This window comes from Corapipo altera, unplaced genomic scaffold, assembly GCF_003945725.1.
Source record: "Corapipo altera isolate COAL_440 unplaced genomic scaffold, ASM394572v1 51, whole genome shotgun sequence".
NCBI lineage: Eukaryota > Metazoa > Chordata > Aves > Passeriformes > Pipridae > Corapipo > Corapipo altera.
Window position 1 is genome coordinate 1,609,197 of NW_020884892.1, and position 26,586 is coordinate 1,635,782.

Consider the following 26,586-nt stretch of genomic DNA (forward strand, 5'->3'; position numbering starts at 1 on the left):
AGGAAACACATAGTGAAATAAATCTTCCTCTATAGACAAAAGAGATCATGTCCACACCTTACACTAAGTGATGAAATTAAACAAATACTGCCTTTCACTGGAAGCAGAAGACTCTCCTGGACAGACTGCTATGTAATCAGTACTTTTATAGAGCTGCAAAACCAGTTTGGAGAATTTTTTGTTGAAAAACTTTTATTTTAAATTTAATGTTGGTACTCCAATTCCTGTTGGTACTCCATCTGTTGCAAGGACCAGAGAGTACATCCACTTATGAATCAAGACACTGACAGTGACTATAGGACACGTATTGTGAGTAAATACTCAGGTCTTCGGCTCTTTAGGTTTTTGGTTTTCAGTGTCATCAGTAACAGCTTTTTTCTGTATCCTCTTACCTTTGCATTGATTTGTAAGGCAAGATTCAACAAAGAGCAACTTGGTGCTCTAATGCAGCATTACTGAAAAGAATTCAGTGGTAACTTTAATTTCAAATTGAATATTAGGAAAAATTTCTTCACTGAAAGGATGGTCAAGCACTGGAACAGGCTACCCAGGGAAGTAGTAGAATATCTGTCCCTGGGGCTTTTTTAAAGACGTGTAGATGTGGTGCTTAGAGACATGGTTTAATGCTGGCCCTGGCAGTGCTGGGTTACTGGTTGGACTCAGTGGTCTTTTCCAGCCTAACCATTTCTCTGATTCTATAATTCTGATTTACAGTAGGTCTGCTGGTGGATACTGGAGTACCTGGAATGAGAAATGAAAAGCATATTTGAGGAGCTGATCCCAGAATGCACTCAGTGGCAGCAGAGGAGAAATGGAGAGCTGGAGTAGCAAGAGAAATAGTGAGACACTTGGGCTGCCCCACACAACTATCTGCAACAGCCTCATTTCTTATGGGAAAGGAGGGGAAATAAAGGAAAGACAGCACAAAAACAACATGAAGGGTCTGTATGGTCTTTCTGAGAGGTGAAATCACAGGGAGCAATTGATTTTGAAGATGAGCACAGACAGTGGAGGGGAAAAGGCCGTCAGCTCCTTAGTTACTCATTTTGCTCTAACTGTGGCAGCAGACAGGATGCTTCCTCATGTCTCTTCTTCTAACACTGGTACATTGCTTAAAAAGCTCAGACCACAGTCTGTTTTAATATCATCTAAGGGCTTATCTAAGCCTTTCTCGTGGTGTAAGAGAATCCAGTCATCAGCATGGAACAATATACAGAAAATATGTCTGTGCAGGCTTTGCCTCCAGAGACACCTATCTGGGAAAGCCATCAGACTTCACTTTTCATCATGGAATGGCATTTGTTCACCTCCCTATAAGACTTAGTCATCCCTTCTTTCACAGAAAAGAGATTTAAGCCTACTGATGAAGTCACAGACCAAAGTTTCTGTTCCTTCTCAGAGATTCCTTAGGGAGTGCAGAACCTAAATCTTAATAGTTCTGCCTTTCCCAGCCTGTCTTTCAGCAAGGTATGCACTGGAAGAGCAGTAGATCCTGGAGCACAGGCGCGGTTGTTCCTCCAATATGATTAGTGTCAGATATCTTTCCTGAGCACTGTCCTCGCATTATATCATCTAAGGAATGGAGCTGGATGAAACACAAACTTGAAGAAATCCACCCCCTACATTGTTTTTGAAGATGTCCCAACCCATGACACACACACTTCTACACACTATTTGGATTTTAGATTGTAATGAACATTTGAAACATTTTTTGTTTCAAAGCAACAGCTTTAAAATATTTTGGTTTAAACATTTTGATAAAAGATCCATGTTTTGCATTTGTTTTCCAAACTGAATTTGTGTAGCCCTGTTTTAGAATCAAGTTTTCATGTACCAGTTTTTATTTCAACATATACAAAGCACACATCAGAGTTACCATCCAGAAAAAATGCACTCTGTGATTATTTCCTTCTAGATCAGAGTTTTAATGGGGTAACATTGGAGTCTGGATTTGGGACAAAGGCTTTCATCTGTATAATTCATCAAATGTAAAAGGTGATAGTATAAATCAGGTACTTTAATCTGGATTCACTTAAAAATGGAAACAAAGAATACTGATGGTGTGAGATTTATGAGGCGCATATTGCACACAGTCCTGCTGCTGTAGTTTTATGGTGCTGAAGTTTGTTAAACACAAAAAAATGCTGTCAGTTTCGTACATTCTAATACTTAAAAAGAATATTCCTTACTCTGAATTATACCCAGAAGTCAGGAGAAGGGCTACAATAACAGATATTATATAGAAGTGAGACAGAATTGCTCTGCACGGTAGCAAAAGAGAGGGCTCTATAAAGGACATTTATGATGTATTTCTGCCATTTTATGTCTCTTTGTACTATTTTATGTCTCTTTGTACCATCACTTGCTATGGCTCAGGTTGCAGAAAGCAAGACACCCAGTTGGACTGCTCATCAGTCAGCTGGAGCAGGCTGTCAGCACCCTGGGCATCTCCGAGGGATACTGATGGTCATTGCACAGAACTGTTTTTTCTATGCCCATCTCAGAGAAGAGCTTCTCATTAGTGAATGTACCAGTTGTCGGTGCAACATGTGGTGAAGCTGTAAACCAGTTTGGAATGATATCCTGGGTAATTATCTCTTGGAGACCAATGGAATGGAATTATTAGTACCAATTTAGGAAAAAGATCGGTGGACTTCCATTTCAAGACTTAATGGTTGCATAAGGTTATTGTGGTCTAGAATATGGAGAGTCTAAGAGAATAATTACAAATTGTCTTGGATACTGAGAATACCAAGGGTTACTGAGAAATAGTTGGGATGAGGAGAATGTAGAGCCTAACATTTTAGGGCTTATACTGGTTGCTGACAGATGCTTGAGTAAGATTTTGCTTTTAGGTCAGATTGACACCTCTCAATCTGTCACTATGTGAGGTAACTCACATCATACTTGAAGTTTCTTGGGTCGAGGCTGGGCCCTGCCTGGGGTTTTTCACCTCTTGGTAGAAGTGCCCTGTTGTAGGGCCATGGAGAACATGTATTTCATGATGGGAGATGGTTCACTTATTGGCAGAGAGAGCAAGAACTAAATTAAATTGTTAGGAAGGAACCACTGGAATTGTCAAGGAAAACCTGCAAAGGTAAATTTCACAATTTCTTTCCTGCACTTACACAAAGTCCAAGCTGAATCAGTTTGTTGTTTTTCTAAATCTTTTCTGCCTTCTATTCCTCCCACTCTTCATGGAAACCCCTTCCTGGAGCCCATACCTTCTGTAGGGCCTCTCTCAGCAAGACCATGTAGAGGTGGAGTAGGGTCAAGTAGAATTTCCATGTCCCTGGTGTCTGAGGTCAATCCATCCAGTTGTGCCTACAAACAGTTGTGTCTGAGTGTGGTCTTCTATCTTCTACTGGGCTAATTTGGACTTTTCAGTTTTATTTTGAATGGTGAGGTCTTTTTTAAGTGATGGATGGTCTTGACCAAGTGTCTCCTGATGTGTCTAGAATCTTTAAGAGCAGGACCCACCAGCAGGATTCACCAGGAATTATATCATCAGCATCAGAGCATCCAAAGGCACTTCTTTCTGGGGATGTTATAGTTGTGTTCATATCTGAGGCACTCTACAAATAATTTTAACAGGATAACCCCGTGCCTGTTCTGAGTTGCAATGAATGCAGATCATGGGAGCCAAGCGCATCTACAGGACTCTTTTGGTCACATTGCCCCATCTATCGGTGAGAGGCCGCCTTAGCTTCTGGCTGAATTTTGCCAGTGTATTCTATAAAGATCACTTATAGCCACAATCTCTGCCAAACCATGCCACAAATAGCTCCTTTTTTACACTGTTTTCTTCTTCTTTTCAGCTACATTTCTCCTTAAATGTAAATGCTAATATTGATTGTAATACCTTAATATTGAATGGTGACAGGGAAAATACTGTCTGGCCATTTTCTATCTTGTATCAATTGCTCAATTTCAAATCCTTACAGAAGGTTTGGGTAGGATAGGGGAGTTGTTTGTTGGGTTTTAAGTACAATCACACCAGAATTTCCCTATGTTGAAAACTGAAAAGTAATGAAATTGTCATGTTGGAAAGATGGAGTGAGTTAGCCAGGGTAAAATCTCAACTCAGTCATATATCCATTTCTCACATCCATCCTCATGCTGTTTGCTCAGGTCTTGATCCAAAAAATACATGAACACATGCTTTGTTCTGAGCACAGGAGAAATCCTGTCTTGTCTACAGGGGAAGCTGGTGGTAACAAACACCTCTGCATCTCAGGCGACATATTAGGGTCTGTCAAGTCTGGAAACAAATTTCTCAGCTAGGAAGCCAAATTTAACAATTTGCTCAATACAAAAATAAATCCTTCTGTACATCAGATGGCTACTGAAAGAGTATTTTTCCTAAGAGAAACAGCTGTTGCAGGAAGACGAGTAAGAGTGTGAAGATATTTTCAACTGAATGTGTCCATTGAAGCATGAGTTCTTGAGGACCTTTTACTACCAACCAGGTTGATGTAGAGCAGCAAAATGGTGGTGCGTTTGTTTGAAAACACTTGAATCACCTGTAGTGTTTCTCTGGACACTTGGATTGATATTTTTACCCCCACCCCCTAAAAAGAAACAAACTCAAACCACAGGCCTGTTCCATTCGTTAGTTACTTTCAGCAAGGTTTTTGCAGAGGTAAATCATTCATTTTGAAGTAACATGAATGAAGGTTAAATTAGATTGGATGTTCCAAGGGATCCCGCTGGTCAGGCTTTGTGTTGTAGGTACCATTCATGGCCTTCAGTTCCTCCGTCTCTTGTACTGGAGTGGAGGATGGAGCTCACCTTGTAGCACAGTGGTTTAAGCAGAAGATCTTATTCTGTTTGTGATCATGGATCCCTTGGAGCTCATTTTGGTATCTTGCATTTTTTGGGTAGAAGTTAATGAAATAAAGCTCAGTGCTTTTGCCCATTTTCTACAGGGCCCCAACTACACAGGGAAGGACCTGAGGCTTTCAGTCACTATTAGAGAGTTTGATAAATTGGCTTTGCTTCCTCTCTTGCAGGGACCTCCAGGGCCCCCAGGCAGTGCTGGACCCCCTGGACCACCTGGAGCACCAGTAAGAAAGCTTGGGGTTTTTTGTTTCACATCAAGGAGAAGAAAAAACAGCTGGGGATAATTTTAGGTCATGGTTTTCAGAGGGAACAGAGTTAGGGCCTCTGGCAATGTGTGTTTTCTCTTATATTTTCTCACTGCAAAGCCACAGGTGGTCCTAGAGGACAGTTTCTCTGTGCCGAGCCTTGGAGACACATCGGTGCTCCCTGGGGATAAGGGTTATGTCTAAAGGACTCCCCACAGCAGAAACCTGACTGCCATGGAAGGGGAAACTGCACTTTGATTGAAAGCACTCATCTCCAGTGAGGCTCCTGCAAAGGACGGATTTACTGATTTTTTTTTTCTTCTGATTTCATTTTTCAGGGACTACCAGGAGAGATTGGAGTTTCTGGTAAAACGGGGCCACCGGGACCACCTGTAAGTGTTGAGGAACTGTTTAGCTCACCTCCAAGCTCTCCATTACTTCAAATTGTTTAAATCTCATGTCTGCGTCATTTTCTGTAACTTGTCTGCACACAAGGTTTTAACATGGGCTCCAACAGCTTCACCTTTAATGCAGACGTTAGTCTCTGGTGCCTTTTGTGAATAAGAATTTTACCAGGTACAGCCCCACTATTCCTACACAATGGGACCATGATATTTTCTTTATATGATACTTTTCAAAAGTCTTTGTGCATTTGACACAATATTGTTTTTCCAAACCTGGAATTTCCTGAATCAGGCCAAATAACTTGCAATTAAAACCTCAGATTTAGCAGAACATAGAAATTTCTGTTGGGTCTTAAGTCAAGAAAGGTAAATTATTCAATACTTAGTGCAGAACTGCCACCTACAGCCTGCAATGTTTGGGGATAGACTGATGTTCAGAAAGGGAAAAAAGCTTTTTCTTACTATTTTAAATACATTGCAGGAAGTAATTTTATTTCTTATCCTGTTGAACCATTCAGTCACTGCGTGTTGTGTAATTTAATTTTAGGAGTCTATATACTGTATAAGAAATTACCAATATTTAAAAGGAGAAATAGATGTAAAAAATTCTTTATGGTTATGAATTATAGAGATTTATAGAGAACAAGTTTAAATGTGAGATAAGTGAAACTTTATTTAACAATCCACAGTGCATAAAAGTGCTTTACTGGTGTTTCTCTGTAACAACACTGACATCCAGTGGTCATTCACTAAAACTGGGGTACTGGAAAAAGGACCAACCAAATATGTGCAGTGTGAGAATTTTTGTGTGTTTTGAGTCACAGTAAGAAAAAAAGGTAAAACAAAATCCATGAGGTGATTCTTCTTTTCTTGAACTTAGGTGAGTGACGGGAGGTATGAACTGACAAATATTATCCTGGGTTTGATGATAATAATTTGAAGACCCAGCACTTACAGGTTATGATTTCCTCTTATTTAGGGGTTGCCTGGCAAAGATGGACTCAATGGGCTTCCTGGGCTTCCAGGCCAAAAGGCAAGTGACACCATGTACCTGGGATTAAGCTGCTCACCTGGGCAGATCACTGGTGTGAGCTACCAAGGGTAGGCAGGAAGGTGGGCACATCTCCAAAGTCAAACACCCCCCCACCCATCCCACACTGTTGAGCCACCAGTGAAGCTCCAGGGCCAAGTCAGCCGGTGTGATTGCACTGCCATGAGTCATGATGAAGATGGAGCTGGTTGTAAATACAGCAGGGAAGAGAGATCCTCTTCCAGTCTTCAACTACTATATCCTATTTGGCAAACACAGCTCAGCACTGGAAGCAGAGAAGCTTCTACTGTCATTCAGGAAATCCAGTGACTCTGGCAAGTCAAGACATATATTCAAGGCACAAAGAAGAAGAACAAAGAAATGTAGTAGGCTCCAAAAATGTTAATTTCTTTCCTCCCTGAACAGCTGGAAAGAAGAGATACCATCCCCCTAAGCCATCTCTAGGTCTTTGTAGTAGAAAGATGATTCTTTATTATGTTCTACTTCTTATGCCCCATTTGAAAGCTTCTCTAAATGACAGATTGTGATGAGTTGTCTACTCTGTTGTCTCTGCAGTGGGAGAAGGGAGATAGGAGATTTGGAGATAGTAGATTTAGAGATAGGATACACTCTGGTTGACCTACCCTCCCTACGAAAATAAGTGGCAAAGAAATGTGCCATATTATGACTAAAAAGCCAAAGTAGGCTTTGGGGATGATGATGCGATATTGGATTAAGGGCAACAGCTCTTAACCATCTGTTGCCTTGGACTGCATTGGCAACAGCATTCTTCCTTCCGATACTTGAGCCCAGGTCTAGCAGAGTCCCCAGCTCCCATTTATTGATGAGTAAAGATGAGGAATTTGGAGCTCACAACATACTTCTGATGTTAAATAAACTTTGGATTTTATCCACAGCCCTTTGTAATACTTACTGCACTTTCCACCTATGCAGCACATTTCAACCACTGCAGCCTCTGCTCTCCGTGCTGATACCACTGACATCAGAAGATAAGTTTCAAAGTGTTTACATAATGGATCCAGTGACCAAGGTCCCAGTCCCAAAATTATATGTTTTTTTTTCAAAACACTTTCTAACTTTCTAAGCACATATAGTTTGAAGAAACCAAATGGAGGTATTGTTTTTCAAATAATTAATTATGGACATCTTTAATAAAACAGTGGTTCACTTTGTGTCATTCCAGAAGTTTTCCAGTAGGGTGCTGGGTGCTCCAGGTGCTGGAGATGTGATTCTACTGGAAAGGAAATACATTCCAGGAACCATATTCTCACACAGCTCAATTTATACCCTCAGGCTGATACTGAGGAGTTGAGTTAAAATATTCTTTATCGTTGTCTGCAAACACACTATACTATCAGAGGAGTTGGAGTATTGACTTCTCGTGTTCCCTGCAGGGAGAACAGGGGGAAAAGGGTGAGGAAGGCTTTCCTGGAAAAGTTGGCCCTAAGGTAAGGATTTTATTTCGCAGTCTGATGTAGCCACTGAGTCAATCAAGGTGTGATTTTGGAAGGTCTTATACTGAAGTCAGAGAAATCTCACTCTCCTTTAGTTGGAGACATAAGTGAATGAGCAGATGAGGCTCATTGCCTGTCAGAGTTCGTGGTGTTCTGAAATACCAAACCCTATTTTATGCTGCTCCCTCAGGCCTAAGTGCGGAGGGAGATCTGACCTGGACTTTGTGTTGGCTCTCTGTGTTCTGCATTCCCAAGCCATCAAAAAGGCAATTTCAGTGCCTTATGACATGTTAGTAGACCAACATGGGCCAGGATAGTAGGGGATATATTTTACTAATGAGAAAATATACCAAAGGGTCAGGTCCTTCCGGTGGTAAAGTTTTGCTTTTGTTTTTCCAGGGTGAACCAGGGAGCCGTGGCCAGCCTGGCGAGCAGGTGAGCAGGAAAATTAGTCCTCAGAGAAAAGCCTACCTGTCGGAGCAATATAAAGTGATCACATGCAATAACAAAACCATTTGCCAGTGACAAGATCTGTGCATGTCATTTTTATCTGCAGTTGAAGATGCAACAGATGGGGGGGATGAGACTCATGGTTGAAATGAGTAAAACAAAAATTTCAGAACAAAGATGTGTAAAATCCAACTTTTCATTATACCTTGAAAAAATGAAATCATCTTATTCCTGGTGGATAGGGAAGAATAGGAGGGTAGAGTGGCTTCAGTGCTTAGTTTCCTTCACACCTCATGTTAATGCATAGTGGTGGTTCTGGAAGATGATGTTTGATGCAAGAGGTGATGCTGCCACTTCTAAGTTGTAAATGCTTGCTGACTGTTACATAGTTATCTTAGTTAACTAACCATAGATGTTGACATTGTCATCTGCATGTCAACTTTCCAACTGTATTATGAAGTTCTGTTGAAAGAGAAGTCTGTATAATAGTCTTGTATACTAAAATTTATGTGGTGCAGGGTATATACCAGCAAGTCTTAGAGCCAAATTCTTCTTACTCCTATCAGTTTCAGTCTAATCTTCTGCTGTAAAGACCAAACAGGAAGATGGTCATGGCCTCTGCTCCCATGTTGTCTTATGCAATAAAGCAGAACATACACCACCAACCGGACTTGAAGGGAATAAGGGAAGAAGCAGTGGTGGGGGTCAGTCTCTTCTACCAGGCAACAAGTGACAGAGCAAGAAGAAGTGGCCTCAAGTTGCTTCAGGGGAGATTACTGTTGGATATTAGGAAAAATTTCTTCACAGGAAGTGTTGTCAAGCACTGGAACAGACTGCCCAGGGAATTGGTGGAGTCACTGACCCTGGAAGTATTAAAAAAATGTGTGGATATGGCACCCTAGGATATAGTTTAGTGGTGAACATAGTGGTGCTGAGTTGATGGTTGGACTTGATCTTAAGGTCTTTTCCAACCTTAATGATTCTATGATTCAATGATTGAAGGAATAAGGCTCCAATTCTGAGGTACAAATTGAGGTTTATTGGGATAAGGTACTTATTAAGTGGGTAACAATTACACCACCCTGTGAGTGGGGACTGTTCTGCTTCTATTCAAAAGTTCCTTATAATCTACCTAATAAGAAACACTCATTTCAAAGAAAAGTATCCTCACCTACCATCTCAAGTAAGGGGAGATCAACAGGGCATAGGCAAATCATTCCTCAGGAACACATCAGGCTCCCAGGGACATACCAGGCTTGCAGTTTCCAGGCAGGCTTGGTTCCAGTGCAGCAAAGGGTCAGACCCCAAGCAAAGCACTGCCCCTTGGTCAGAATTGTTTCTCCACACAAGGCTGTTTTGAATTCTAACACCACCTTCCAAAACACTTGCTCCTCTCTCAACAGCATGGTGTTCTCCACACATTTCATACATGTTCTCTTTTCTGTCACCTCAGTCATGAATTAGATACTGAATAGTGCAGACCCTTAGAGGACTTCACTTTGTATATCCTCTGAATTTTGACAGGAAACAGCTCATAGCAGGTGTGTGAATGTTGTTTCTTCAATCAGTTGTACATCATCCTCCAGAGACCCTTCTACACTACATTTCTGTGGTTTACTAATGAGAACATCGTGTTGGCCTGTGTCAAATGTCTTACTAAAGTCAAGATACATTATACAAATTCTTCCTTCTTATCTACTTGGTTATCTTGTCAAGGGAGGGAACTGGATGGGTTTGATATGGTTAGTTTCTAAAAAATCCATGTTGGCTGTTTTGTATTATCTGTCCCTGAACTCAGACAAACTCACTGATGTTTTGCTTCAGGACCTTTCCAGAGGCCAAATTTACACCACATGTTTTTATTTTCTCTCCAAATTCTCCTTTTTTTCCTTCTTTAATGTTAGGCCCTCTGATTGTTGTCCTGATTTCTGGTATCTCAGCATCATTCACATCCCTGGAAGAGCTCAAGGCCAGATTGGATGAGGTTTTAAGCAACCTGGTCTAGTGGAAGGTGTCCCAGCCCAAGGTAGAGGGGTTGGAACTGGATGGTCTTGATTGTCCCTTCCAATCAAAACCATTCTGTGATTCCATGATCAGCCGGGACCCTGAGTGATCTGCAGTGACTCTGAGAAAGCACCACTCCCTCTGTCACCAAATGTTACTTTAAAATTGTTTCAACGTCACCCTGATGTTTCTGGTCATCCTCAGTCACCACAGTACCTTGTTTCTCACCTGATTTTGTCTGCAGACTTATTTCACCTATATCATGATAATCTTTTGGGCCTACCCATACATGAGATAATTGTTTTAAAGCAGGGATCATCTTTTCTTAGTTCAGTTTTTGTACAAGATTTAGTGAATTTGGGTCTTGGTCATGACTGAGATCCTTTGTGGTATCACACTACAAATGTAGGGAGAGCAGAATAATTATAAATAGGAAACCACATGGTTGTTTTCAGATGACAAACTGGGTCAACTTGGAGCTAAATTTGAGAACAGTGAATATATTTAGGAGAAACCACATGACACAGAGATTGTAATTACTCCAACAGCAAGTATTACATCAGAAAATCAAAGGCAAGATTCAAATAGAAAAGTATCCAAATGTGCAAAAGTGCATCCAGAAAATTCTAGATCTGTTCTTCAGGTGACATCTGTACTGTTCAGATTAATACAGTGCAGTTTTTGCATTTCCAGACTACACCAGATCATTAAAGATGAAAATAAAAGTTAGATTTCATTTCTTTAGCTGCTTTTATTTGCTTCCTTGGTCCTGCTACAGAGTAGCATGAAGAAATTATGTCCCAAATTCCATGGTATCAGTTAACAGGCAAAATGGAGAAGGCTTAACTGCTGGTTTATGTAATGGTTTTCAAAAAAAAAAAGGAAATTATTTGATAATCAGACTAATCCCATTATCTCTCAGAAAACTACATCTACAATCAATCCCTTGAGAAAACAGGGGCAAGGTCTGTACCACAGTATTCTAGATTTCATAAACTTCTTTGTTATTCCCAGGGCGAAGCAGGTTTTCCAGGTCATCAGGGTTTACCCGGACTGAGAGGAGAAAAAGGAGACCAGGTGAGTGACTTTGAGGAACAGCTTCATCTTTTTTTGGGCCGTTAAGCAACAGGATGACTTATCTTGAGTGTCCCTAGACGATATTCTCTCTTGGTGAGATTGCTGTGGTAAGCAGCTAACTGGCATCCAGCAAGGTCAACGAGCACCCCTTCCAAAAAGATATTTCCTGCCTAGTGACTGTTCCTACTTGCAGCAGAGGTGCTAATGAACAGTGTTTATCCTAAATGTAGAAGGTCATACCTGATGCCATGCTGACTGTTAGGCAGTAGAAGAGGTCCAGTGTTCTTTAGGACTCCCTTCCAGAAATATCTGCCCTACTTAAGAACAGTAACAATTTTTGATAACAACAAAAAATCACAATTCCCTTTGTCACTGAGCCTTGGAGAAAGCTGCAGATGGCTTGATTATTTTCTGATGGTCTAACTTCCACCGACATCTTGGTGTCTACTGATTCCCCTGGCTAGTTCCAGACCTCTGGAGTCATCTACATACCAGGAAATATTTGTATCAGGGGTCTGACAGTAAATTTAGCCATGTAAATGAGGTCTGCACTCCTGAGAGCTGACCACACGCTTGAACGTGATCAAGAAGGATCAAAAATCAGCTGGGGTCTTTTCATTTAGTTTGCTCCATTATATGCATTGTAGAGCATAGGATATAGAATGTATTCCTTTGGAAGTGTTCAAGGCCAGATTGGAAGGTGTTCAGAGCAACCTGGTCTAGTGGAAGGTGTTCTGGCCCATGGTGGGAATTGAAACTATATGATCTTTGAGGTCCCTTCCAAGCCAAACCATTCTATGATTCATTCTACATACAATACTATAGAAATGTAAGTCAGATAGCTCCAATTTGAATGCAGGATAAATGTTCTTTGCGTATGCACTTTGAGGAGTATCACATCATCCTTGTTAAGCAGCTGACGTTCAGAAGGCCAGGTTACATGGGCAAAATAGTAATGTGAATAAATAAAATAGTATTTTGGGTCTTAACTCCTATTCTGCTTCCTTTCTTGTCCAACTGGAAAAAAATTTTTTTTTTTTTTTTTTTTTAAAATTGATTTAGTAGAAACTACATTAGGCAGTAGGATCTTCTACAAGTAAGTTATTTTAGGTTTGGTTTCCTTTCCATGAACTGAGTTGATATTCATTGGTTTTGAAAATAATGTGGTTTTATGAAGCCACCTTCAAAATTTCACATTTTTAATTGGTTGCTCTACGTCTTGAAAGACAGGTAAGATAATTGAAAGTGTAAGATGTCTTGGTGGGGCTGATGCAATCAAATCAAAATATGCATATTTCCTGCTTTCATTTCTCTGCTTTTAGGGAGAAAAAGGAAGAGATGGTTTCCCAGGAATGAAAGGTGAAAGGGGAGAAAAGGTAAGTAATTAAATGACCATGATATTCCTTAGATAAGAAGGAAAAGAGACAAGGGGGTAGCGACAAGCGATAGAGGAGAGTATCTGAGGAGGATTAGAAGACTTTTAACTGAGCTTTACAGAGAAGCAGAAAAAATAGCTCTGTATGGGATGGAGACAATCATTTATTAAGCAATGCAAGCTGATGAAATTAAGGACAAATTCTTTAATCCAAGGAAAGTTTATTTTATAATTGGATCATATACATGAACCTGGAAATAAAGTCTAAAGACGTTTTCTGTGCCTGCCTGAAGTGTGATAGAACAATAATTTAAGGAACAGTCTGGGCTTCTGCCATCAAAAGTACATTAATTTTAGTGAAAATGAGAGAACTAGACAAAAGTAATGTCCACCAAAATTTACATTCAAACCCTGTGAACATGGAGGTGAAGAGGAAACACTGACCTTGCAGATGCTTGTGGATGTACGACAAAAAAATTACCCTCATCATAGCAACAATAGCATTTAAGATATGGGTACCTCTTCCTTCTTCTTCCTAGGATACATCAGTCCTCAGTTTATCAGTGACTTTCACCATCTGTGGCGGTGGCAATTCTTTCATGGGTGGTCAGTTGACAACAGTGGAAGCCCCTGAATCTCCTATATCTGGGAGGCTGACAAGTATTGTTTGTAGTTCTCGGCTTTGAAGCGTCAGGGTACTGATGTTTGTGGAGCACAGGCCACAGAAAGGTCAATGTCAGCTGCCACACCCAGACTATAATGCCTGTGAGATACTCTGGCAACAGTATAATTTTGACTCAAAAATTAGGGGAACAACTGGACTTAGAAACTTAAATATTTGATGCAAAATAGGATTTTTATTTTCCATCAACGAAAGAAGTTCAGCTAAAAAATGGTTTTCAATCAAAATTTTTGATCAAATTTTATTTTAAAAGCAAATTAAGCTCTATATCCTACAGTGGGTGGGGTAAGTTTAGAAATGAGCTGTGAAGTCACGTCAATGATAAAATCATAAAGTGATAAAGTCAACAAAGTGAGAATCCTGCGTGCAGCAAAACAAGGACAGCAGAATTTCTGACCAGAACACTGGGGTACATTCCACCCATCAGAGAAGTGCGTTGGGATTTTCAGTGTCACTGAGCTGGTGGGTTGGGTCACATATCATCTGGCAATGCTGTGTCTTCTAACAAGTAATGTTGAGTTTTATTTGGGCACCTTTTTATATCATTAGTTACGTTTTTCTCCTCTCTCCAGGGTGACATGGGCTCCCCTGGACCACCAGGCTTACCTGGAACAGTAAGTGAGATTGTGTTCAGTACTGTAACAGTATTCAGGCATCATCACATTTCCTCTGCACAAATTCCTCAGAAACAAATATTTTCAAGTTCCTTACTTCTCTGCAGGAACTTTAGGACCTGTTTGTTCTGAGATTGCCTCCCTTTGCAATATCAGGATGCATTTGGTCTTCTTATTTTTGGGGAAGGTTGTGCCTTCTTTTACCTCTTTGCAGACAGCAAATTTTTTATAACCTTGCCTTGTGATAGCACTTAAATTGATTTGTTTAGGAGCTGTGGGAGCTGTCCGAAGAAAATCACAGCTGAAAACAGGGAGTACATTCCTGCAGATTTTACAGAGTGAGCTAGATTTTTTCCCACTTGGATCTCAGGGTAAGACCGGTTCATTCAATGAACCAGTGAACAACAGCTTATCTTCCTAGGGAACAATTCATCATTGTCCAGGAAGAGCAAAAGGTTTCACTTCTCACTGACATGAACTTTTAGGGTGGAGCATTGAGCTCCAGAGATGATGCAGCCACCCAGAGCTTCCCTGGCATATGATGCCATGCTGTGCTGTAATTCCAGAAAGATTCTCTCAGCCCAGATTATTCTGGGTTCAGCACTGGATCCAACACACAAACCAGTCTGACCTGGCTGCCCATACCCTTTCTGCTAATAAAAACCCAACCAAACAAAAAACAACAACAACAACAAAACAAACAAACAAAAACCCCAAACAAAACCCAACCCAAACCAAACAAAAAAAAAAACCCAAAAAACCAAACCAAACCAAAACAACAACAAAAACAAAACCACAAAAAAATAGGCCATAAAGACAAAAATTTATTGTTTTAAATATGAGCCTGAAAAATTACTTTTGTGAGTCTGAGTATAATTACAGTGATGTTCACTGGTGATTGAACCAGCAATGACTGAATGTAAATACACAAACCTCACAGTTCCCTCCAGCAAAATCGGAGTAAACAGCTTGCAATAAGCACTATCATTGCAACCAGAGGACTGATCCCAGTCACACATCCAGCAAAAAATGGCAGATATCTGCTCATCATCTCTGCTCACCACAGCTGGATACAGCTGCCACAGATTATGGAGAAAGTTTGATTTGAATCAAGGTCTGTTGGTGAACATCAAGTGCCTTGAGACCTTCAAGCAGTAATGGAGGAGGTGTTAGAATTTATTCCCTGACATTGGTTGGGCCTCTTCTGTCTGTGCCAAAGTATGCTTCATGTAAGAAAACTCCATGTGTATCACACAAGAATGACTCAATCACAATATCAGGGATAAGTCTGTCTTAGTAAAGGTGGAGAAGGCAACTCACAAACATGGTACAGCATGGCTAGACACAGAGAAGACATGCCTGACTTCTCAAATTCCTGTGTTTTTACAGAGAAATAATTTTTATATCAGCTGTTAAAAGTACGTGATGATTTTGACATATCTTCAGTTCTTCAAAGACTATTTTTTCTTCCTAATCTTATCAGCTTTTAAAAAAGATACTCTTTGTACAAAACTTTGTCATTATTTTGTTGCTAGTCCTTCAGAATGACTATGTATTCCCTAAGAAAATGATGTTGAGATGTTATGTACACGGTACAAAGCAGAGAGAGAACACACCGAGATCAACCTTGGTGTCAGGAAATTTAATAATATAGAAGATGGGTCCAAGTGGAAAAGTGAGCTGGAGATCATTAACAGTAAACTTGATAAAAAGGTTGAAGTTTTCTTTTGTTTCATAGCAGTGGGACCTACAGGATGTTTCTGAGTTTATGCTCATATTTCAAATACTCTAGAAAATGTCTGATATTTGTGGGCTTGTTTCCAAAGAGCCAGATGTTACAATGAGTTGCTCGTTTATAAGCCTGGTGGATGTATGGAATGTGTAATCTGTAATGACAAGGAGAATACAAACTATTGCATTTCAAGAATAGGCAATCCTTAACACTCTGATTTCTGTTCCAGACAGCCTTCTTCACCCCACACCCCAGGATTCCTGTAAGTAACATCTCTAATAAACATGGGCTTTGGTTATCACCTCTTGTATTTGATAGACACACAGCACCTTAGTGTTTTCTGAGTTATTTAAATGTTTTCAGTAAAGAACTCAGCTTGTGCCTGGTTCTGGGCATCTTCGCCATGGTAACCAGCCATGATGAGAAGTCCAAAGCTGTTCTGGTAAGAGCAGCATTTAAACCAGCAGTGCCTGGAACACAGTTGTATGCTATCCCAGCCTCTTAAACCAAGCTTAAAATGAAGTTTCATTTCCTACTTGCAGCACATGATCTTTAAAGTCCCTTCCTATCCAAACCATTCTATGATTCTACAAAGCGATGATTCCTCTACACATGTCTGTGGCTGTTAGATTTTGCACTACTGTGCAGGTCACATATCAAGGACAAAGTCGAAGAAAGAAGAATATTAATAAAACTTCCTCACTTTACCTGTTGAATTACTTATTCCCTTTGCAGTCTTGTTTTCCCTGGTAATATGTGCCTTATTTCAACTCAGTAACACCATCCCTGCCTACAGTTGTACTGACTGTGCTTTGTTGTTCTACTGTCTCGAAAGAGTTTTGGGACTTGAAAGGTCATTATACAAAGCAGCTTCCAGGCACAATCATACAGATTTTCAGCTTTGGACCCTTTCCTTGAGCCACTTTAGGTGGCCCTGTTATCTTTCTGAAGAACACTAGATGGCATCAGGGACTGCCTGGTTAAAAGTTGTTCTAACAGGATGCTATTTGTAGAGCAAAATTCCTCCCATTATTTATCACAGATGATAATATTTATTCATAAGACATAATAAATACAAGCATAAGTAATATTTATGCAGATGCATTTATTTTGTCTGTTAGAGAATCATTTGAAAATGGACTTTCAATTCCCAGGTGTTGTAGAAATGATTGGTGAATAGCTGATGTGAATAAAATTCAAGCTGATTTGTCTGGCTCTGCATTTGACTGATCACTATTCCTTGCATGCGTATGTAGCTAAAATCACTGATGTTCCTAGTCTTCCTTGATTGCATAATTGAAACACTTTTTATGATAAATAATGAATAAGTAATGATTGCTGTTGCCTGAATACATATGTTCATATCAATATATAAATATGAGTATTCGTGTAGTGCCTGGTTTATTCCAGCTAGTTCCAGAATCGTGTGCTTTCCATTTCAATTTACAAAAAGGAGAAATATGGATTTATTGATTATTGTACTAGAGCTCAGGACAAAGCTGAGGAACCTCTCTCTGAAAGCATCTTCAGTTTGCTGTAAGAAGGAAGAACAAGAATAAACTAATCCTATTAGCCAGTGATGGTGGTGCATGAAATAATGTACTGACATTGCAGGAGGGAGTGGAAGCTGCATGAATGTATGGAGATGTTAACAGAACCGGAGATCAGGAATAGCTGCGTAGTGCACACCTCTGGAAGTGCTCAAGATGAGACCCTGAACACCCCTCTCTTATAACTGGGATAGGGAACTGTCTGTATGTGAGATCATTCCCCCAGCTATGTTTTCTATGAGGGAAAAATTTTTCTGCTTTTAAACTAAACATTTTTTCAATTATTATCATAACAGAACAAGAAGTCTAGACAGGAATCTCCAAGTCTTAGAGTAGCTTCTGCAAAGGACTTTTAGGTCTGATGAAACAAAACTGATATCCCACACTACGATAAATGGATAACTGATTGAAAGAGGCCTCTTACCAAACAGGACTAGTGTGATTTCCAGGCATGAAAACAGCCTTTCTTTCTCTCTTTGTCTTGTTGTTTTATATCAGGTTGAACCTGGACCAAAAGGGGAGAAAGGAGATCAAGGAACCAGGGGAGAACCTGTAAGTACAGCCAAGGGTTTCTTCAGTTAGTTTTGAACTTAAGCAACGAGAGGACATGAGAGATGCCTCTTTTGGAAGGAGAGGGTGGGACATGCTTATTCCATATTGGGATGTCTCTCTCATCAGAAATAGCCCCAGTGGTTCTTGTCTTTGTACTGTGGTGTGGCCCAGCTAAATTGTGCATTTGGCTACTGCATTTTTGTTCTGGACTGCTCTTGTTCTGGAGTCCCCAGAAGAGACAGAGTTCTGCATAGTCACTTCTGTAAAAAGCACTCTTTCCTCTCTCAGTGGGAGGAGGGAGAATCATCTCCTTCTGCTCATGAGAAGAAACGAGCAGTTTCCTTCAGCTCCTTCACCTTTCCCTCTGTTTTTGTAGGGATTACCCGGGGTCCCAGGAAAACAAGGTGCCCCAGGACCTGCAGGAGTCCAGGTAAGAGGGCCCAGCTTTGAAGAAAGTCTTTGACACGACCAGAGACGAGTGCCCTCAAGGTCTATGTCACTGTAAACAATTCTTCCCCTATGCACTTGCAGCCCATTTCTTCTTTGTCATTGTTAAAAGTTCAGGGACTTTTTTAGAGGTATTTACTCAGGCCAGGCATCAGGAGAAAAATTAACTCAAGGATATAGTACTTTTGTAGCATGACTGGTATTGTCTGAGAGACTCCTTCCAAATTCATGATCCTTCAAGAGGACACCTTGTACTGATGCCACAGGTCTCACAGATAAGTTGCTGCAGTACATCATCAAAACACTGCAGAGCAATCAGATTCAAGCCCAGTCCATTTGACCTTGAGTGAACTATGGCTCATGTGAAATGGGTGTATAGTCTCAATCATCTTCTGAATCTTTCTTGGCTCGCACATGTTATTTACAGTCATCACTGAGGTGTTTTCATGTCAACATGGGGAGGTGTTCACTCTGCCTTCATATGTGCTGTGCCCCAGCTGTATAATCAGCAAGATTTGGGCATCAACAGTTTAAACAGGTTAACAGCAGTCTTAGCATTCTGAAGAAAAACCTAAACAAAGAAAACTATAACACCAGGTAACTTTTAACTAACATCTGCTAAATGGGAGATGTTTCAGTGAGTAGAATCTGTCCTGCCAAAATTCTTCAGAAAGGGCCCTGTGATAGGTAGGACTAGGACAAAGCTCTGCCCAGGGATCTATTTTGACCATTTCTAAATTACTGATGTTTGTTTTTGAGAACTGCAGGCAAATATTCCTCTGTGAAGGGAGATGATCAGAGTTCAGCTGGAAATGAAATAGCTGGTAGGCCTGCGAATAGGAAGGAATTTCACCCACATAAATGCCTGCAAGTTTCAGCATCCTGTGCTGAGAATCAGCCTCCGAGTTGATCAGCCATTAGTAATTCTTCTTAAGTCTCAGGGTTTTATTTTTATATTTTCTTTTCTTGCTGCATAGAGAACCAGGAGCTGTTTCCTCAGCAGTTAACAAAACCATTGCCTAGTGCACATTCGGGCATCTTGAAGTCTTTTTGTCTGGCAGGCAGTCCCCTCCCATGTCTAATCAGCTGGTATCTCTCTCTTCTTTTTGCTCAGGGTGCAAAGGGGGAAAAAGGAGCCCGAGGAGAAGCTGGAGCCCCTGGAGGGACTGTGAGTAATTGCTTCCCTTGCAGCATTTTTTCCTGGTAGTAACACTCCTGAAGAGACACTGAAGTCAATGCCTTCCAGCTTTGGAGTCCCAGGCTGCTTGGACACAAGGCACATCCTAATCCACAGCTGGAAGAGTCGCTGCTTGTGGGCAAACAGGCCCATTTGCACCAAACAAATCAATGCCTCAGTCAGCCCAGCTCGAAATTTTGCATCTCTTACTGATGAAATCTCCCCCTGTCTAACAGAAATCCCTTTTCTTGGTGAGGTGCTGGTGGAGCTGGTGACTGCACTGAGATATCAGCCCAGCCCAGGCAGGCAGCTGGAGTAGGGTGATGCTCATCAGCAGCCTGAATTGCTTTTTGATCACAGTTGCTTTCAGGCTTCCTCGTCAATTCTGATTTTTTTAATACCAGCTCATCCAGAGGACTCATCCCACAGCCCTTTTTGAGATGCATTGTAGGGAATGCTGCTGTTGCCTGGCTGTGCGGTAAGGAACAGTAGAGGATTTCAGTCCCTTTTCATTATTGTGAGAGCACATAAGACCTTTGTGGTTGAATAAGGGGCCACAGACTTTCTTTGCAAGCAGAGAAGGAAGAAAGACTGAAGAACTTTTTGAAATAATGATTGAGATAGAGGATGCTTGTGATTAAGAGGAGGGAATAGGACTTTGAAATTATGCATCTTAGAGCACTGAAATTTCTTCCTCCACCTTTGTGTTCATGGTTTTCCTTTCTGGGCTGGTGCTTAGACGTTAGAGCATGGTGTGAATAACACCAAGGTTGTAGGTTTGATCCCTGTATGGGCCATTCACTTAGGAGTTGGGATTGATGATTCTTGTGGCTCTCTTCCAACACAGAATATTCTGTGATATTGTCCCTGAGCAGTGCTTTGACCCTAAACCCTGAACTGCCTATTCCCAGCTCTCTTTCACTCTTGGTTGAAGAATCACTTAGTACTTTTGGGAAGGAATATAAAACAAAAAAGGGCAAAAAAAAAAAATCCCTTCCACCAAACCTACCCATTGATTTTACTTCTTTGTATGCCCTCCTGACAAGGAGGATGTTAATGATATGGAAATGCAGGTATATACAGGCACCTTCTTTTTTTACCATCCTTTCACAGACTGTCCCTGCTCCAAATATTTCTACTGACTCACAGACCAGCACCTGTAAATAACACAGAAACGAGGAAACCTTTAAACCTCTGCTATGAGGAAAGGCTGAGAGAATTGAGATTGTTCAGTCTGAGGAAGAGAAGGCTCTGGGGAGACATTAGAACCCCTTCCACCACCTAAAGAGGAACTGCAAGAGTCTGGATAGGGACTCGTGACAAGGGCATGGAGTAATAGGACAAAGGGGAACGACTTTAAGATGAGAGTAGGTTTAGATTAGATACTAGGAAGAGATTCTTCACTATGACAGTAGTGAGGCCCTGGCACAGTTGCTCAGAGAAGTTGTGGATGCCCCATTCCTGGAAGTGCTGGAGACCAGGCTGTGAGAGACTTTGATCAACCTGGTCTAGTGGAAGGTGTCCTGCCCCTGGCAGGGGGTTGAACAAGATAATGTTTAAGGCCTCTTTTAACCCAAATCTATGATTTTATGAAATACCTGAATATAGCCCGGTAATCCCAAACATCATCTCTATGGAGACATAAATCACCAAATATATGTTCTCTAATGTTCCCTATGAATTTTTAGGGACACACATGGGTTTTCTCACCCTACAAAGCTTTCACCTACAAATGGAAAAGACCTATAATTCAGAACTATACATTCTCAATGATTTGGGATGTTCATCTGTTTAGTGCAAATAAGTGTTTTCAGTTTTTGTTGCCCAAAGCAAGGTGGAATTGTCAACAAAGAATATTTTGTTGACCTAGATTTTTTTAATGACAAATCAACATAAATCTGTTCTTTTGATGTTTCTGGCCCAGACTTTTCTTCCTGCATCTCATCTAGATCTAGGATTTATTTTGGTGGAAGGTAGCTTTAAGATCCCAAAGACAGCCTTCATCCATTTTGTATTGTTTCTTTCTTCTTTACACTAAAAAGTTTCTCACAAAGATGCTATTTTTTGCTTTCTACTTGTACAACACCTTGTCTGACATGAAATCCAGTCTCTCTTGGAACATCTTGTTCCTATGGTGATACAAGTTGTGACTTACATATGTACACACATATTTCATTTTCTCAAAACAGGGTGTGAGTGGACCAGCAGGGCCCCCAGGCCCAAGAGGCTTGCCAGGAAATGTGGTATGTATGCACCAGTGTATTTGTTTTCCCATCTGTGTCCTGATTTCTTTATTTAATGTGTTTAGTTTTCCCTTCCATGGGGATTACTATCAGGTTAAAAGGCTGTGTTTCATTACACTAGTTTCTAATTGTTGAATTGAAAGATCTGGAGGCACCTGGGAATGGTGTATCCATGAAACATCTCATATTCATTTTTAGCAAGAGGGAGGCATGGAGCTGCTTCATTCCTCACCAAAATGTCAAAAGCGATTTTTGTTGCAAGCTCTTCAAGACAAAAATTTCAATGGTTATTGTCGCTCTGGTTTTATTATCTTTGCCTTGTTTTCATTTGTCCTTTCCTATTATAATCATGACTTCTTGATACAAAAATAGCATGGTAAACTCCCCTTTTTGTTATGAAAGCATGAAGGCATTTGATCCTACAATCAGAGCCTTGAAATCAATGTGGTGTCCCCCTTACCTCGGTAGATGTTCATCACTGTTATAAAGTCGTGCATGATAAAACTTTTCATGTTGGCAAAATCTTTGGACTAACTCTAATCCCAGATCGACTAGTGTAATTTTCTTTCTGGTTCCTGAAGTTCTCTGGATTTAGCCTGGAGTAGATGAAAAACACCATTCAGACCTCCTAATATATATATATATTATATATATAATATATGTGCTCAATATAATGTGTTCGAGCACAGTGATTTAGCACAGAGGACTCTTTGAGCCAGAGTTTATTACCTGAGCGATCCAAGACAACCTAAATTACCTTTCTACTAATTGTTAAGATACTTTTGATTTAATTGTATCAATTTAATGATTTAAATTCATACTGAAAAGCGATGTTGAAAATTAAGACCTTTTTCAATTTCATATTTCATTAAGCAAACTTCTATACCAATAATACCAATATATTACCTATAAAGCTAATATAGTAGGAAACAGTTTTTAATGGTGCAGAAAGGAAAATAATTATCACATCCTTTCTGAGGTCAATTCAATCTTAATGGTGCCAAGACATGATTTTACATCTTAAAATGGAGTACTACTCCAAAATGTGTTTTGGTGAGTTAGGAAGTTACAGTATCTAATTTAGAGCTCTAAATCATCTATATTTTGACATGGAATCCTTTGAGAACTCCCAAGATGTGAAAAGGATCAAAAACTGAAATAGAGGATAAAATGAACATAGCTATGTTTCCCAATGTTTGGCTCTGGAGAGCAGTAGCAATAAAAAAAATTAATACTGGGAGGATTTTGGCTTCTCTGACGACTGGGGGGTTGTTCGTAATGGATCAGAAACTGCTGAGGGTTTCACAAAATGAAATAGAAAGTTAGTAGTAGAAACAGAATACACAAATCTAGGATTAGGTCTATTTCTGCTTTTGCTGTTCAGATCCCCTTTGTATTGAAAAAAAATCCTCCTTTAAGGACCTGGCACACAGCTCTTCTGTGGTGTTCTCTGGATTACAGGTTGTCTGTACTGGGAAATGTAGAGCTGATACTAATCCTTGAGATAGATTGTACTGAACATGCAGGTCTACCCCTTTGCTTTAGGATCAAATACTGCCTACAAAGAAACTTTTAAGCTCTAAAGTTCTTTTCTCTCCAGGGTGTGCCTGGAGGCCCTGGACTGCCAGGGAAGGCAGGAGAAAAGGGGGAAAGGGTGAGTTTGTTCTTTGATGGATTTGATTATCTTTTTCTTGGGCATTTTAAGTAACTGGGACAGAAGCTGTTTGAACTGAGAGATTATTTCATAGGTTCATGTACGGTTAAGACACATGGGCTCATTAGATCATCTTGTCTGAACTCCTCTATTACATGTGCTATAAGGTTTTCACCCTGTTGCAGTTTTATAATTTACCTAATAAACCGCCGAGATATGACTGGATAGAGTGAAGCCACCACTACACATTTTGAAATGATGACCTTCTGCTGTCCTCATTGCCTGACAAGAGCTGGCATTTGGTATTTTAATAAACTCCTATTCATCACTGTGAATCCAAAGCTGGAAGGAAAAGTGTCTTTCATGATTAGAAAACAGATTTCTGCTTTCCTGATAAGCTGTTATAACCGTACCATTAGTTCAGCTTTCCAGTGTAGTCTTGCTTACACTTTGCCTGCTTTGCCTCAGTCTTATGTCCCATCTCATGGGCTTTCTGAGGTCAGGGTTGGTGATTTGGTCATACACTGCACCCTGCCCAGAATGCTGGAGTCCTGAGCTTTGTTTGCTGGAGTAGGAATGATTAATTGGAAACATGGTCCCATACATGCATATATTTGGGTCTTAAAAGGGAATGAATCCCAGCCCCTTCTGTCAAATCTTCTTCCAAATTACTGAGCTCCAGCTCAGGGTCAGGCAGGGAACAAGGGTGCTCTCATACAGCATTGTGGATAGGTTGAGAAAGAAGCAACAATATATTTTATTTATATAAGACACTGAGTTAACAAAGTTCAGTGGTAAATGCCACATTGATTTAACAAGATTCAATGCAAGTACTCTTGATTATTTACTGCATAAAGGACAGAGTCAAACAGAACCGTCAGGGAGACCCTTCCATGGAGTCATGAGGTTCAGGAAGGATCCCCTTGCATTCTGAACTCCTCAGAGGGGAATTTAGGTGTGGCTGGATCCAGACTTTGTCATAAACTTGGTCAACTTTTTGTGTAAAGGATTATATGTGTGCAGCCAATTCTTTATATCATTTATCTAAGATTTCAAAGTTTCAACATGCTTATTCCCAATTCACTTACTGAGTGTCTGATGTGCTAACGTGGCAATTCGAGGTCTGTTTAAAGTTTGAAGTCTCCTTTTTCTTTCCTTAAGGGAAATTACAAGTACCTTGAGACTACTGAAAGGAAAGACTTTCTATAAAAGAGTGTTTCCTATGATACCAAAAGGAAACCATAAGAGAAAGCTAGAAAAAAGACATATCTTTCAGCCCCAGGGAAAGACCTGAGACAGGAATGGTCTTTATTAGTCTACTAAGAGTTCTGATGGATTGTCTTCTACAGGGTGATCCTGGAAAAGAAGGAAAAGTGGGCTTTCCTGGGCCACCTGGTGTGCCAGGGCCTGCTGGAGAGCCAGGTTTGCCTGGGAAGGGTAAAGATGGAGCACCGGTAAGTCCAGCTGGCAAGCTTTGTTCTTGAGTAGTTCAACATGAGACAGACAGGCAAGACTTCTGCAGGAGAACAGTGGATTTACCAGAATCCATGAAAGGTCTGGCTGTTCAAAATGCCCCTGATCATAGCACTGCATCTAAAATGGCAGAGAGAACTGAAGCTATATTTCTGAACATTGAACCCCTTTTGGTGTGCTGTGGTGACCCCTGAAAATGGACACCTCCATGAGGAGTAGCCATTGACCTTGTGACCAGTAAAAAAATTATTAGCTTGCTGGAGGGTCCCTAAAAGCAGTTAATTCTATCCAAGTTGGCAGATGATTTAATTTGCTTACATGTTGTCAGTAAGATACTGCCAGGATGGTGTTTAAGTTGGGGTAGGGGCTGGTGGTGGTACTTGCTGCAGGGACTATATCAAAGTCCAGGCTCCTGTTTGACTGAATGGTGACTGTTTTCTTGTTTTGCCTCCACCACTTTAGGGGGAAAGAGGACCACCAGGCTTGCCAGGACCCTTTGGACATAAGGTGATCATGGAATTCTTCGTGTAGTGTTACTCTCAATCATTTGAACTGGAAAAAAATTATGGTGAAAATATGGTCTTTTTTCCCCTGAAAAATTGAGTTTGTGAAGCTTTCACTCAAAAACACAGTCCTAGACTTTTTGGAGCTCCCTTTCTCTATTATTCCAGTATGTCTGTTGATGTAGATACTAAGATATAAATTGGCTGTGTACACTTTGCACATTTAAAATTTCCTTCAGTGTAATGTGAATTCAACACAGATTAAGGGCTAAATGCACATTTTTTTTCAGGGAAACTGTGATTGGACCCTTTAATCCATACTGCTAGAGAGACATTTCATGGCTCAAGGATGATCTGCTCTTGAGACTATTTGTCAGGTCCTCAAAGAGCATTCTTCCATAGCACTCCTTCCCTTCAGCTCTCCAGGGAGGTGTGAATTATTTTCCAGTGGGACCAGACAGTCTTGGTTTGCCCTCTTATATTGTAGTTAAGGCAAAAGCTAACTAGTTGATGAGGTTAATAACAGTAATTTCTTCTGCTGAAAATGTTGCATATTCCCTTACAATTGCACAGCAAATAGAGAAAGGAACAAACCAGCAAAAACCTTTTCTTCCAGAAGCATCTGGATTGTGCTTGAATCTCCAATAAAACACATCAGAAATTCCCCTCTTTGAATTGACCATGTCCTGATCTGGGTTGGATGAAGAATAGGATGTTCAAAGAGATTCTGTAAATGTTATAAGGAAGATTATAGCATTATGAGACTCAATCCAACTAGGTCCCACACTTTTGAAATAACCAAACTGCTATGAATATTTCTTTCTATTTTGCTGCATTTTGTATAAATGCATTGTAGCCTGTTGTATATATCTTTGACAGTTTAGACCACACACTACACCCACAAAGACACACACAAATAGACAGAGAATTAACATAAAAGTCAGAAAAAAAACACTAAAAGCAATCTCATGAAATATTCCATTCAATATCCACAGAAGAAGGTAAGAATCTTAATTGTGCACAGAAAATACTATTGAACTTTTTGTATTGAAGTTAT

General features: G+C 40.3%; 1 protein-coding gene across 1 annotated transcript in view; it reads left to right on the forward strand.

Moving 5' to 3' along the window:
- COL22A1 (collagen type XXII alpha 1 chain) overlaps window positions 1-26,586 on the forward strand; it is a 221,166-nt gene that overhangs the window by 153,188 nt on the left and 41,392 nt on the right. Inside the window, exons 25-40 of the mRNA XM_027645748.1 lie at window positions 5,013-5,066; window positions 5,426-5,479; window positions 6,471-6,524; window positions 7,937-7,990; window positions 8,396-8,431; window positions 11,465-11,527; window positions 12,850-12,903; window positions 14,157-14,198; window positions 16,160-16,192; window positions 17,979-18,032; window positions 18,409-18,462; window positions 19,594-19,647; window positions 21,846-21,899; window positions 23,500-23,553; window positions 24,903-25,007; window positions 25,489-25,533. Of these exons, the coding sequence (XP_027501549.1) occupies window positions 5,013-5,066; window positions 5,426-5,479; window positions 6,471-6,524; window positions 7,937-7,990; window positions 8,396-8,431; window positions 11,465-11,527; window positions 12,850-12,903; window positions 14,157-14,198; window positions 16,160-16,192; window positions 17,979-18,032; window positions 18,409-18,462; window positions 19,594-19,647; window positions 21,846-21,899; window positions 23,500-23,553; window positions 24,903-25,007; window positions 25,489-25,533 (864 nt within the window). The remainder of the gene's footprint in view (window positions 1-5,012; window positions 5,067-5,425; window positions 5,480-6,470; window positions 6,525-7,936; window positions 7,991-8,395; window positions 8,432-11,464; window positions 11,528-12,849; window positions 12,904-14,156; window positions 14,199-16,159; window positions 16,193-17,978; window positions 18,033-18,408; window positions 18,463-19,593; window positions 19,648-21,845; window positions 21,900-23,499; window positions 23,554-24,902; window positions 25,008-25,488; window positions 25,534-26,586) is intronic.